Genomic DNA, 14,059 nt, shown 5'->3' with positions numbered 1-14,059 from the left:
AATTGTGACCCTGACATCTATATAATTCTTTAAAATAACACATAGAGCAATTAATGAGATTAAAATGTGTTTTTCTTTGTCTTCCTAACAAAATCCAGTCTTATACATTACCAAGAATGCAAATGAACTGCTCACAGTTTTGTCTGAGACTCTTTGGTGCGATCACACTGCCGGCTCGAGCAAAGCTCAGACGCACGATACAGAGGTCAAAGACCTTCTACTGTGTATCTTTACAACAAATTCACTTCTAAATTTAAATGAATCTGCTCCCTTTGCCTCAGGTAACACCACTTGAATGCATACGCGGTGCAGTGCCGTCCAAATAAACTGGCCTTAACGTAATAGCAGTGGGATGGCATCCACCGGCAACCCCAGACCTCCCAATTTTATTAGCTAATGGTGGGGAAAGCTTTTTGATGACTCACGCGTGAGAGAGCTCTCCAGTGAATTCCCTGGTAGCATTTTCACCGAGCAGTTACCGACAAGGGAAATGAGGAACAACACACACATTTCTGGTCTTCCCAGTGATTGGTGGGTCCAGTTAGACCCCACAGGCTGCTCCCGCTCCTTTTCTCTCTTCATTTTGTGTGTGTGTGCGCGCGCGCGTGCGTGCATGTGTGGGTGGACAGTGAGGCTGAGTTGTCATGTTGGCTAGAACATATCTGCATATTCATAACCAAACATTTGATACACACTCATATCAGTGTGCACACACACATCCACACACACATCCACACAAGCACAAGCGTTTGCATACAACATTTACCACAAGGTTTAAACACAGAGAAATGACAATGGCACCGCGGGAAGTACACGAGAACGAACAGAGGGAGAGAAAAAAGACAGCAGACAAGAAGAGAGAGGAAGAGAACGAGTGGTCGGCAGGAGAGACTGTGTGGGCTGCCTTTTTCTCCGTCAGGTGCTATGGTAACCTGCAGAGCTGTAGCTCAGCACAGAAGAGGCGTCAATGTTTCACCAAATCAAGACAAATCTATATCCCAGAAGGTGTTAAAAGTAGTAAAAAATAAGGACGTAAAGTTCACGAACTGAGGAGTTTACGTTGATATCAAACACTTCAAAGGCTCCGATAGAAGAAAATGGCAGAAAGAGATCAGTGTTGATTTTGACTGCGATGAATTCTTCAGGGATGGACAGGGCTCCAACATCCAAATTATTTATTGCAGAAGTGACGCTGCTCGTGGTTACGAAAGTTTGTTGAAGCGCAGTTGTGCTTAAAACAAAAGGTCGCTTCATCAGTGCAGTGAATAACTCGGGCAGGGGGGCCGGCGTGTCCCCGAGGCCTTCACTCGCCGTCGGAACATTTGAGTGCTGATTAGGTAAGATGGGCTGTTAAATGGATGAATATACTTTAGCATACATCACATACCTCCTAAAATCAGACAAACATTTCCTCTTCCTCAGTACAGCCGACAGAAAGTTGCTAACATGAACTCATGATAAAAAAAAAAAAAGCAGAATGAACAATTTAAGCAAGCGTTAGCTTAACCACAGTACCGGGGGAACACGGAGCAGACTATGAAGATGCTGTTATTGCCTGTGCGGGTTTCTGGCTAACGTTTAGTCCACGCTCAATCACTTTGCAGAATTTGTGTCATTATTTCCTCACGGTGCTTTATTGACTGCTGACTTATTGATTAAATAACTTAAAGTAGCTATGAATCCATCCTTCACTGAGATTCTGCCCTCCTTTGTCTCCTTCGCCTTCTCTCTCCTCCCATTTCTCAACGTCTCAACGCCTGAAAATGATGCAACCTTGTAGTAAGAGAGAGGAAAACAGACACAGAATGTTGTTTTATATCCAGTACCTTCATTCTGAGGCCTTTTAAATAGAAACTAACCTCCGTTTGTATTGGAGGACGGCCCAAAGGATCTCCTAATTCTAAAAGAACAATTACTTTCCTTCAAAGTTCATAATAACCATTTAGTTTCACTCCACCAGGTCCTGATGTGTTGAATCTGTAGATTCATGTTTGTGATTGATAAATTTCGCAATCTGATCGCTTTCTTGGCACCGAGGTCCAGGCTGGCAAAAGTGAAAACATCTGTCTAGCACAGGCCAGTACAGGCTTTAATTAAGTTCTCCTGTGTAACAGAATCATATCTCTCTCATCCTGACAGAACTCGTCCTTGACCTGAGCTCTTAATCAGAGAAAAAACATCCCGACATGGTCTCACCAAACAATGGCAATCTCTTGGCTGTCACTCATCCAGCAGAGGAAATCTGATTTACCCCAGTGATAACTGCTGATTTTAGTCACGGTGTAAGAAACAACTGATGTATGCTTCATTGATAGAGGATTAATAGATGACATCATCTAGCCTAGTCCTGATATTGGATATTGGCCATGAAATTAGTATCATTTTATTGTCGTTGGGTTCAATTTGAGCAGAATTTTAGCTGGTTCCTACTCTTGCTGCTACGGGCAAGATTATGGGGGCATGTTGATTCTAATGGCGTTCCCGGTGAAATCAAACAGACCCTGAATCAGTTCACAACACAAAGGGAAGAGGGCAGCCACACTGATGCACCTCGTCCTCTCGTGGGGAAACCAATATGACAAACCGAGTCTGCTGACACATCTCAGCATGTTCACCCAGCTAAGAAATGTTGCCAAGCAACAAATACGTCGCCGCTTTTCTGAGCGACTACATCTGTGTAGAACCTAATCTGATGATCACTCTGGACAAATGACCTTTACAAACCCAATATTGACACATTATATACATCTGAACCACATATATAGATACTAACATCTACATACGCATATATGTGTATGTGTGTGTGTGTGTGTGTGTGTGTGTGTGTGGGGGGGGGGGGGTGATCACTGTGTACTGTGCAGTGTGTATAATCTGCACATGGACTTCTGAAGTCTGTAAAATGGTAATAAGAGAAATAACCACCTCTCCTCGTCAGTGAACAGCAGAAAGATTCCTTTTGTTCCTCATTTCTAAAGATGCTAAATTTATACATGATCGGATGCTTTATTTAACTAATCCAGAGTGTAAATGCACCGAGCATATGGCTCTACACATCCGAAGCGAGGTTTAGGAACGAAACGTGGGTCAGGATGAACATGCACGTTCATGCGAGTACGTCCCAGCAGGCCGACCAGTTCTGCCAGTGAGGTGATGCTCAGTACATGGAGTGTTCATTTTCGAGTAATCTCAGTCATTTAAAATCAGTCGGGTTACATTTTTGACAGGTTTACTCAGCAGCTGTGGCTGCTGCGTTGTCATCCTGCCACCCTATAAACAACACTGAGATATGATGGATTTCGCTGCCACCGGTCAGCAGCTTAGCGGGCCCTTCTCACAGGAAGGAGGGCAGGGATCTCTCAGCTGTGGGCTATCCCAGCCAATCTGTGGGGTAAGATGAATGCTGTGCACTTGTGATGCGAGGGGCTCAAATCTGTCTCAGCCACTTTTTCGAGCTCAGGCATTTTTCCTGTCGAATCCCACTACGTTATATATCCACAGTAGACAGAGCTGTGAAGAACGGATGTTTCCTCCTACGCAGACGAGCAGACAGGCAGCAGCTCCAGGGAGCTCATCACCTCCAACAGTAATGCTATGGAATGCAGTTTATGGTAAAGCTTCTCTGACAGCCTGCAGCAGCCTGAAATCAGCCCAGGCTGGAAGCTGGCGGCAGCATTTTAAAACTCTCCTCATCTCTTGATTTATTGTTATCCTTCTAGCTTTAATATCTCGGGTATTCCATTAGCATCATGGTCGGTAATGTTTAAGATTTGCAAATTCAGACTAGGTGCTGAGTTACACGGAGTAGTCAGATATCTCCTGTCAGGTGTGTTAAACAATATTATAGGACGATGGCCTGTAAAATTAGCATGTTGGTAAAAGAAAATTGAATCAAAGTTGCCACAAAACAGGATTTCTATACCGGCTAGCAAACCAACCAAATATTCAAAAATCTCGATGTGCAATAGCCTAGATTCTGTCGTGATTTAAAGAAAAACAAATGCTTTTAGTATCTGAAAGCAAGGAAAAATGTATCAAACACATACATTTTTTACAGTTGAACATATTTTGGTGTGAAAATTTTTGTGAACTGAACCAGTCAAACAATGTTTGGTATGACAAATTATTTCCTGTAAGGGTCTAATATTATTTAAGTTGTTCCTTCTATGTTTTAGCAAATGTGCCTGGTGGCGTAAATTGAGTTTAAATGTCAAACGACACCTGTGAGAAGTGTTTTTCTGTCTGCCCACTTGTTAACTCGCTCACCTGCCCACACACACGAAGCTCTGCGAACCCTGAGGCTCAGATCTGTTGATCTTACACACTCGCGATAGACAAATTCCTTCCAAACCCCCCTTTTCTTTAGGTTACGGTCACGACAGACGTCAGGCTGGAGTCAAACACGTTGAAGGTTTGATGGTGCACAGTCTGATACAGGGCTGACGGAGGGTTATATAATAAACACTCCTCCACCAATGCAGATGGAGCAGAAAAGTGCTGATATATCTCAGTCTTTTGAATCACCACAGCTCCTATAGTCCCATATAGATCTGAGGATGTATGGAATTCATACATTAACACTACTCTGCATGTTGCATGCTGATACCTACCCCCCCACACATACATGGACACCAAACGCTCTTCCATAACTCACCATGCTGGTGAGGACGACTGACTGGTATGGCAGACCCAGAAAAGTGATGCGTGTGTTTGTTCACTTACCTCCAATAAAGAATCCCCCTTTTCGGCTCCTTTCATCCAGCTTCCTCCAGCACTCCAGTGTGCATCTTGCCGGTATGGAAAGAGAGAGAAGAACTTTAAAGAATCAGCCTTGCTGTTGTTCCTCTGTTCTCCGCGTCTCTCCTCTCTCTTCCAGATTTCTCCACAGTCACCAGGAGGAGGTGGAGAGGGGGTGGGAGCGGGACCATCCGAGATACGCTGCCGCGATAAGCTGCAGGATGCGCGATGTCAATCACACAGGTAACCTAGGGAACCGATAGTCCCGCCCCCTCCAGCAAATGCTGATTGGTGAGTGCAGGGAGAGAGGAAAGTCCTCATGGATCTACAGATGGTACAGTGAGAGCTGTGGTGGGATCATGAACAGAGCCAAACAAACAGTAGTGGATTGCGGTACTTGTGAACTCTCTTTACAGTTGCTTAGCAACAACCTGGCTTGTGTGTGCGTGAGTGTGTGTGTGTTGTAGAGTAGGAGAGATGTGGGAAAGAGAGAAGTTCAAGTCCTCAGCTCTCTCTGTTAGGTGTAGATGGATGATGAATATTTCAGCTTCTAGCAGCAGCAGATTTTCCTCATCCTCATGGAGTCTGTGCACATACGCATGCCCAAAAATGTATAGCATTAATTTATTGTGCACACACACACACACACACCACACATGCAGCTCATGGGTCGGGTATGAGTGACATGTTTATCAGACAGGATCAGCTCTTGCTGATGCTTGGAGCCAAACCTTTTTGGCCCAGCTGCAGCCAGCCCCTGAGTGCACATGCATGTAGATGACAGCAAATCAGGCATGTTGAGTCTTGGCACAGATGATCGTCTTTGGGTTTATTGTATTTAGATTAGAAATCCAACCAAACATGGCAAACCAACGGCGCTGGTTGTGGACCTCAGGAGGCAGCAGCAGCAGCCCCAAGCACCCATCAGGACTGCAGGGGAACTAGGAAGCAGTCTCAAATATCTCAGTGCTACCTTTCCTGAGGAGCTTCTGACCTGGACTGCACATTTAGAGAACCAGTCCAAGAAGGTAAGGTCTCTGCCATTCAGTGTGGAGTCTCCACACAGATCCTGATGTGCTGAGGAACATGTCCTGACCAAGAACATCGAATCCTGCTTTGGTAACAGCTATACACAGGACTGGTCCGTCCACCTTGAGACCTCCACCTCCATCTCAACTGCCTGTCCCAGCTGAGTTTAGGGGTATGATGGTCAAAACAGAGAAACTTGGGAATTTTTCCCTGAAGGCCATTGGATTTTTTTGAACCAGGACTTAACCTGATTGTTAAGGTGGCTAAATGATGGTGTCACAGAAATAAGATATCTTTGGTGGCTTTCTGCTCTCAGTGCGATCATCTACCCAAATGGTTGGCTGGTGAATGTTCTTCAGGCGTCAGTGGGCCATCAATGACATGCTGTGTTTTTCTTCATTGGTTTCACCAGGATTTATAAGGATTGGATGCAGCTTTATCTAGCTGCCACTGAGAATCAGTTTGTTGACACAGGGACAGCTGCCCAGCTCCAGGGGGGGCGTATCAAGTCTCTGCTGAGCCCCGCGGCAAGCATACATTCAGTCAGGTGGGCCAGATCCAGCTACTGTGGCACAAATGTTGGACCTACTGGCAGAAATGCAAACTGGAGTAGAACCAAATGGGAAGTCAGCAGGAGAAAGAATAATGTTGGGAATTTGCATTCTCCGTCCCTCTATAGCCATCTCAGCACAGCTGTGCTCAATGTAGCATCTTTTATCTTTCCTAAGCTTAAGATTAAATTTCTCTTCATATGTTCATGTAGATCTTATTAGATATTCCTGCTTTTAGTAAAAGAAATTGCCTTCAACGCTTGGTCTAATATGCAACAGGCTATGGTTTCCATACGAGCTTGCAAACCCATTTTAAATGCAATACTCACCAATGGGTACTGTTGGGGTGCTTTCAGATGTTCCTCTTCTACATTAAAGCACCATGTACAGTATTTACATTAATGAAACCTGTGAAGAGCTTGATCCAGGGATAGTTTCCCCTCCCCAAACTCAAAATTTGAGGATTTCCTTGTTCAAAGGTTTGGTTTATCAAAAGTGCCCTTCATGACCACCAGGGGGTGCAAATGTACCGCGTGCGCGAGTATGCACCCGTGATGACAGCATTATTCTGATGGATCACAGAATACAGCAGACAGGTTTACATCTGCAAATGTTTATTTACTACAAGTATACAAAACGACAGACAAATCTATGAAAGTGATCATATTTACAAAGACAAGTGTTGGAAGTGAGAGGGGGGTGGGCAGGCATGCTGTGCTGGCTTCAGTTCTGTGATGAAGATGGTCATGATGAAGACTTGACAGGCGATGTTTGGTTGGCAGACTATGGGGACAAAAAAAAATTAAAAAAAATGTTAGGGACTCATCTGTACCAGGATTTCTTGATGTTGAAACAGATTTGTATTACCGGTAATATTTTAATAAATACCAATAACAGGTTGCTTCAAGTTTCTTCTGATTCATCAGCGCAGGAGACGTTCTGAACACCATCTCAGCGTCGAGGATTTTAACGGTTCAGAACATCTTTTCATTTAGCAGAAACTTACCGAGACTTTATGGTTTCTCTAAACATGCTTCCATCTTTAACGCTCACCTACTGAACTGAATCCGGATTGGACAACTACAAACCCACTACAAACCATCCAGTTTTAGCTACTTCATGACAGGCTATCCTCGCGCTCCAAGCGGTAATCAACCTAAGCGCCATCCTGGACATGCGTCATAAGACAAGCCCATCACTCGCCTCCTGTGATTTCCCCTGGACTGCATTGCTGTTGCTGGCAGTCGAGTCACTGCTGCCATTAACTGTGGTTTCCTGTTTTGCCTGTTTAGCATCAGTGTCCTTTACTCGGCCCTCCTCTGGTTTCCTCTGTAGAAACAGACCAGGACAAAAGGACTGAAGGCTGAACTCATTGCAGTCTTTTGCACATCAGCGCCCATCATGCAGACACAGAAATCACACGTGTAATTGAAACCAGACACCAAAACCACCTCGACGACGGGAGGCAACACAGGCCGATTGCAAGACAAAGCTGCACGTTCCAGCAACCACAGCAGGCAGAATTAAGGCATGGCTGACAGGCACCAGTAAAGAGGATTAAAAGCATGATTAAAAGCACAAATTGCCAACAAACAAACAAGTTGCCGAAATACCAACCTTTTTCCTGACGAGGTGAGAGATGTCAGAGGCCATTTTAGAGGGGGGGCTGTCAGACGATGTGACTGGAACCTGAAACACGTGTGGCGGACCTTTAAAGTGCTGGTATCACAGAAGCAAGCTAAAGGCGTGTCCGTGCTGCGTTACCTGGCTGGCGGGCTCCAAGGATGATGACGAAGGGCCACCATTTTCACATCGGAATGCCGATGACGTTGAGGCTCCACCCTGCAAGGACGGGTCCAAAAGTTCCAACCCTGAGCCTGAGGGAACGTGTATGCGATTCCTTCTGAAGCGTGTACTCACCAGGGCCTGTTGGATGGCCTGAGACGCAGCGCTCGCCGTTCTCTGGCTTTCTGCGGCGTCCTCAACCTTTTCCCTGATCTCAGGCAGAAGCTGCTTCAGCTCCTCCAGCTCTCTCTCCTCTTCAGCCGTGCCATCTTCTCCTTCTGCTTTGGCTATCGCCTCCTGCAACATTCCTTAACACAGACAATTATTCATCCAATGCTGCACTTCTGTTAATGGCTGCGCCTCCATTTAGAGGCGGAGAAGCATTTTTATCAGCAACGCCCGAGTCCTCCTCAAAGCTCCTCACCCAGTCGTTTCTCAATGACCTCGATGGAGCTGTTGTAGTGCTGGATGGCCTGACTATATTTGTCCATGTAGCACAGAGTTGTGGCAACGTGATAATGGGTCTCAGCCAGCAGACGACTGTGTGGTGGAAGGTGTTTCAGCTGCAGGCAGAGACACTCTTGGAAGTCCTCTAAAGCCTGGGGATAGTTGCCTGGAGAGGGAACACAGTTTTGAGTCACATTTGCGTCGTGCAGCAAAACCAAACCCACGGGGGTTTAGGTAATTACAGGAAAATCTATTTCATCTCCCATCGATCAGCAATTAAGCAATGGAGGGCGATCCCAAATAAAGGCAGTGTCACAGGTTGGATCTGGCTGACCACCAACTCATTTGACATCAGTTTTATAGCCTCCGTGTTTAAACTTACCTGACTCGGCACTGACTTCTCCAAGTTTCAGATATATTTGAGCCGCCGTCAGCTGGCCATCTTCGTCGTCCTTTCTGTGGAAATGAAGGCATTTTAGCCTTCAACTATTCCCCGTTTGGAGAGCAGCAGAATCAGTGGCCCGTTTTATGTAGAGCCAGGATGAGGTGCTAGGAGTTGTTTCAACCCAGTTCAAAGGTTCTTCCAAGAACACGATATCAAATTATTTCTACATACCTTTTATAGATCACTTTAGCAACCTCCAGCATCTCCCATGCCAACTGTAAATTCCCCACTTCCTCCTCCTAAAAAAGAGGCACATGGTTAGAGCAAGTACCGAGTACACAAGAATCCAAGTGAGAACTCACCTTCGCTTGTCCATTTCCCTCTCCAGCCTCATCATCTTCATCACTGTCATCATCATCTGCACGAGAAGAAAAAACTGGTGAGCTGCAATTCTTTCCTTCCTCTTCGTTAAATACAGCGTGACCAAGTGCTTCCCGTCACCTATAGAAACACCCTACACTGTGCTCCAGTCAACACATCTGTGAAGAACCATTCACAAAGAGTGCCCGGAATCCGAAAAGTTTACTGCCCTCTGCTCCTTCATCTTCCTCTTCAGCTTCTGCATTTGAGTTCACATCCTTGTCTGGTTCTTCCTCATTCGTGGCAGGTTTGTTAATGATGTCATTCACAGGTGGAACTGGGCTCTTCTCCACTCCATTTCCTTTGGCTTCATGATTTGCACTATTTACACTTTTGACTGGGGATTGTGCGTCACTGTTTTCCCTTTTCTCATCGGTTTTAACCGATCCAGCGACCGACTCCTCTCCGACTTCCTTCGGCTTCTCAGCCATCGCATCGTAGACTTGCATTCGAAGCTCGTCTCTAGTTTTTTCTGCACCAGAGCGGCATGTAAAAAAATAAATGCTTTTTTTACTGTTCACTGCTAGAAGTCACACAGGAAAAACAACTGCCCACAAAACTAACTGCAGATTTAACACTATTGAACACATCCTGAATTCTGATTGGTTTGTCTTTTTAGGAACCCTACACCAAAAACATTTCATACATACCATCAAGATTATCAGCACTCTCAATTTTGGAGTCAGTGGGCTGCTCCTCTCCTTCAGACTCTTCTGGGACTCCCTCCAGGGCGTTACCGAGGACAGAGTTCTCCATCCTAACCACAAACCATAAACGAGTAATGTACCATCAAAATAAGATACAGTCTGGGTTCCAAAGCATGCCTTCCCCCCAGAGAATACCAACTAAAATGGAAAGTGACAGTAAACAATGTAACGTCAGACAGGTCAAAGCAATCCAGCCTAGAATTGAGAAAAGGCCACCAACAAACCTGGCAAGTTCCAGCAGAGACTTCCCACACAAGAACAAGGCCTCCCCACACTCATCTGCAGTGTCCCCATACTTGGCAGCCCTGACAGGCAGATTTGAGAAAAGCCACAATACTTTTGAGAATAACTTCATGTTTGAGATGACCTGGTTTCTTGGAAAGCCCCCCCTGCTGTTACTGTACTCACAACATGCTGCATGCGTCCTGGAACACAGCAACAGCAGAAACCACATCGCCCAAGACCAGATACTTGTTTCCTGCTCCAACCAGCTTCTTTGCCTCCTCCATCACATCGACAGAGCTGCAGACAGAAACGTGCATTAGTTTGACACCGATCACAGAGTAAACGCGGTGGTTTTAGTCGCCGGAAGCTCACCTGTCCTCTGCAGCAGCTGCCGCCGATGAGGAGCACGGCTGCTCCTCCGCGCTGCAGAAGGGAATCACATTCGATTTTTGGTCGGCAGTAAAAAAATAAATAAATAAAAAAAGTATGCGCCTTTACGCTAAAGTACATCTTACTTTGTCAACTACATTTTACGGCTAACAAGCTCAAACTTTACGCATCACTGTGAATAGCACTAGCTAACTAGCATTCGGCGATACTGTTAGTTAACTTCAGTTTATTTCTTAGCCCACCAAGTATATTTGTTTCCAACTTAATTAGCCCAACAGTCACGCCGAGTTATTGCTTGTTGTACAGCTGGACACGTTTGGTTTGTTCGTCACAAGAGCGTTTGCAGCATTAGCTATATGCTAGCTAGTTGTTTTCGATGCAGACGTTCTACAGAAGGCGAGCGCCTCTTACCTCCCAGAGCTTGACGCGGTATATGTTCCTTCTGGCATCGTTACAGGAGAATAAGACTTTGGACAAACCAGACGTGCTGCTCCGCCGTGTGTGTATGCAACAGAAACAGTCCCGTGTGTGAGGATCTTTGTTGGCGCGCTTAAATAGAGAAAACACGGTTTCTATTTCCGTTTAACTTGAACGCGGGAGAGTAACCTTAAAGGAGCCGCCACATTATCGGCGATAGGTCCAAGCTCTGCACGCAATGCAATATAGCACCCTAAAACATATAGTTCAGATTCGATTTCACTATTGTTCATTGAATTTTGAAAAAATACGACGATGGAAATGATCAAAAATCATCAGATGCTGACGATGTACATTTATCTATGCATTTATCATGGTTATAAGCTTCATTTTGACCGCTTTCATAATGAAGCGTTCAGGGTGCGTTCTACGGAAGCCTCGTTGGCGCAGTAGGCAGCGCGTCAGTCTCATAATCTGAAGGTCGTGAGTTCGAGCCTCACACGGGGCACTTCTCTTTTCTTTTGGTTTTTCATACTATAAATAAATTATATGCATATCATTTATTAAATATTTAGACCTGACCATGGACGAATAAGTCGAAATCTTTACATTATGACCCTATACATTAGACGCTGAAAGTGACTTATTGCATACAAAAAGAATCGTATTTAATGATTTTAGATTCCTTAGATTTCCCTAGACACCTAATGCAAAATGTCAACTATGTGTTCTATGTATTGTTGAGAATTGTCTTTATCTTGTTATGTGTTTCACCATATGTTTCTGTCTTCTCTTAGAAGTTAGGCAAGGTAGACTCATTAGCAAATGTAATAAAGAACAGAGACATTCCATTCACAGGATTGTTGTTTGTTCCACTGTAATCTCAGGAGCCAGTCAGGCAGGGGGTGTCAAACACTCATTGTATACAGGACATCAGGGGGGTTGATGATCACATTTGCATGAAGAATGGGACCTGGCCACCTGGGAAAACAGTGGAAAAGAAGAACTCTACTAACACCGAATGGGACTGGAGGAAGAGGACGAGGCCATCCCAGCAGGGGATCTGGATTGGATTGCATGAACATTGTGAATTTGCATGTGTGTTACTATAAGAGACTGGGCCAAGGGATAGTTAGGTTGTCAGACTTCATGCCCTGACAATTGACTCTGTTGTTGCTAGGGTTATGAACTGGCCCGGAGCTCTGTAATATTTGTATCTGGAATTGGTTCTATTGTTAAATACATTTTGAAATTGGTACATTTCTTCTCGAAGTCTTCATTCAAAGAACACGCGGATCGGCAGCTACACTTGAAAGGTATCGCGATCCAACAGTATGTAATAAAACCATAGCAATAACAATACAATATACAAGACGAGTTATCAACTTAGCGTTTTAAAACCCAATTACACGAATTGTCTTGTTTTAATTGTATTCATTTTCTTGGATTAACGGCCTGGTTTTCAATGCTGTAGATATACGGGTGTTTTAGTCGGGAAGGTTGCATAGATTCGAATAAAGTTTGAAGTGACAGCTGTATAAGCCCAGCCAGTCATATGCGCCATTCAATCTTTCAACAGCCAATCATATGCGCCATTCAATCTTTCAACAGCCAATCATATGCGCCATTCAATCTTTCAACAGCCAATCATATGCGTCATTCAATCTTTCAACAGCCAATCATATGCGCCATTCAATCTTTCAACAGCCAATCATATGCGCCATTCAATCTTTCACCAGCCAATCATATGCGCCATTCAATCTTTCACCAGCCAATCATATGCGCCATTCAATCTTTCAACAGCCAATCATATGCGCCATTCAATCTTTCGACGTCCCGCCTTAACTTAAACTGCGGTCTCAATCTTTGGAAAAGTCAATCGATCCTCGAGTTGATTTATTATTTAAAAGTCTGCCCGCTGTTTATTCCGGACATCTCCGTGGATTTTGACAAGGTACGTGCGCAAATTGAGGTCTGTTATTCGTTACGTTTTTTTTTTCATTTCACATAAAATATCACCGTAAATGCTTAATGCAATATGTCCAAGTCATGTCAGGCATTTGTAACGCTAATGTAACTTGATCATCGGGAGTTTTGCAATAAAGTTTGTGCAGTTGCTGCCGGAGCTTTAGCTGGTTGTATTTTTTTTTCTGCCGATGAAATTGCTTGTTTTCTTTGGCAGTCGTTTCTGATTACTTGTTATGTTATAACATTATGTTATGTTATGACAGACCAAAGAAATGGCATGACCTTTACACTCAGGTGAAACGACCAACCTAAAACGACTTACATTAATCATTTCAGATAGCAGACTACATTTTTCCCTCAGGTATAGACAGAAAGGATATAATCTATCTAGATTTATAACTATTAGCAGGATAAAAATCCCTCTGAAGAACTTAACACGGTTAACTGTTACATTCAGTAGGGTGTTTAAAGTAGTCAGCTATTATGTTATGTGAAACAAGAGTAAGATTTTTTTGTTGTTACAGATAGAAAAGTGCCCTCTGCAGCTGCAGTGCAGGGAGACTTAATCATAATCGACAATGACAATTCAAAAGAAATGCATCAAGTGAGATGTTCTGTGCAGCACTGCAGGTTTGCTTTGACTAAGTTAATTTTATATAGACTTTGTATCGGAGAATGGCTGCAGGTCAGCTGATGCATCCGGTCCTATTATTACGCCAGATCGGTACCAGGCGGCTCCGGTGCATCGTTGGTCTCCCTTCCCTGCCCTGGATGCAACGTGACGCGCTGCCCTGACCGCAGTGATAGAATAAAGAAAGAAAACCAAGTTCCAATCTAGGTCGATTCACCTTTCTTTTCCACATTTGCACAGTAATTCGACTCGGCCTGTGACGTCATCCACTCTGTCACGGCTGACCTGCAGACTAAACATCCCGGAGCCTTTATCCTCATCACAGGGGACTTCAATCATGCCTCCCTTAAGTCCACTCTCCCTACATTCC

At 44.4% G+C, this 14,059-nt stretch overlaps 2 protein-coding genes and 1 non-coding gene across 8 annotated transcripts in view; 1 reads left to right on the top strand and 2 right to left on the bottom strand.

Moving 5' to 3' along the window:
- The window catches only part of lrrc7 (leucine rich repeat containing 7), a 56,526-nt gene extending 51,643 nt beyond the window's left edge, over nt 1-4,883 (bottom strand). For all 3 annotated transcript variants that reach the window (XM_029828573.1, XM_029828575.1, XM_029828574.1), the window contains exon 1: nt 4,720-4,883. The gene's annotated coding sequence lies outside the window, so the exon portion shown is untranslated. The remainder of the gene's footprint in view (nt 1-4,719) is intronic.
- Nucleotides 4,884-6,911: 2,028 nt separating this feature from the next.
- Nucleotides 6,912-11,246, bottom strand: nasp (nuclear autoantigenic sperm protein (histone-binding)). 4 transcript variants are annotated; one of them, XM_003974386.3, is made up of 15 exons: nt 11,085-11,245; nt 10,656-10,706; nt 10,467-10,580; nt 10,283-10,363; nt 10,002-10,108; nt 9,518-9,823; nt 9,294-9,349; nt 9,163-9,230; nt 8,929-9,002; nt 8,524-8,712; nt 8,235-8,407; nt 8,079-8,156; nt 7,932-8,003; nt 7,518-7,643; nt 6,912-7,097 (listed from the first exon to the last, which is right to left on the bottom strand). In XM_003974386.3, the coding sequence occupies exons 1-15, from the start codon at nt 11,120-11,122 to the stop codon at nt 7,059-7,061; spliced, it is 1,572 nt and encodes a 523-aa protein (XP_003974435.3). In that variant the 5' UTR covers nt 11,123-11,245; the 3' UTR covers nt 6,912-7,058. The 4 variants fall into 4 exon arrangements, with proteins under 4 accessions (XP_003974435.3, XP_029684505.1, XP_011613388.1 ...); XM_029828645.1 differs by having other exon boundaries at nt 9,521-9,823; XM_011615086.2 differs by lacking the exon at nt 9,518-9,823 and having other exon boundaries at nt 11,085-11,246.
- A 279-nt stretch (nt 11,247-11,525) lies between these two features.
- On the top strand, nt 11,526-11,598 carry trnam-cau (transfer RNA methionine (anticodon CAU)). Its single transcript has one exon. It is a non-coding gene; the product is annotated as a tRNA-Met (tRNA).
- The last annotated feature ends 2,461 nt before the right edge of the window (nt 11,599-14,059 follow it).

This window comes from Takifugu rubripes, chromosome 20, assembly GCF_901000725.2.
Source record: "Takifugu rubripes chromosome 20, fTakRub1.2, whole genome shotgun sequence".
NCBI lineage: Eukaryota > Metazoa > Chordata > Actinopteri > Tetraodontiformes > Tetraodontidae > Takifugu > Takifugu rubripes.
The sequence above is the reverse complement of the archived record's forward strand: the minus strand, read 5'-3'. Positions and strand labels throughout refer to the sequence as shown.

Bases quoted from the DNA above. Each gene is read 5' to 3' on its own strand.
- nasp (XM_003974386.3), bottom strand. From the start codon at position 11,122: ATGCCAGAAGGAACATATACCGCGTCAAGCTCTGGGAG. The intron at 10,364-10,466 runs GTGAGTACAGTA...TCTGCCTGTCAG, and splicing joins CAGGACGCATGCAGCATGTT to GGCTGCCAAGTATGGGGACA. The intron at 9,003-9,162 runs GTATGTAGAAAT...TCATTTCCACAG, and splicing joins GCTAAAGTGATCTATAAAAG to AAAGGACGACGAAGATGGCC.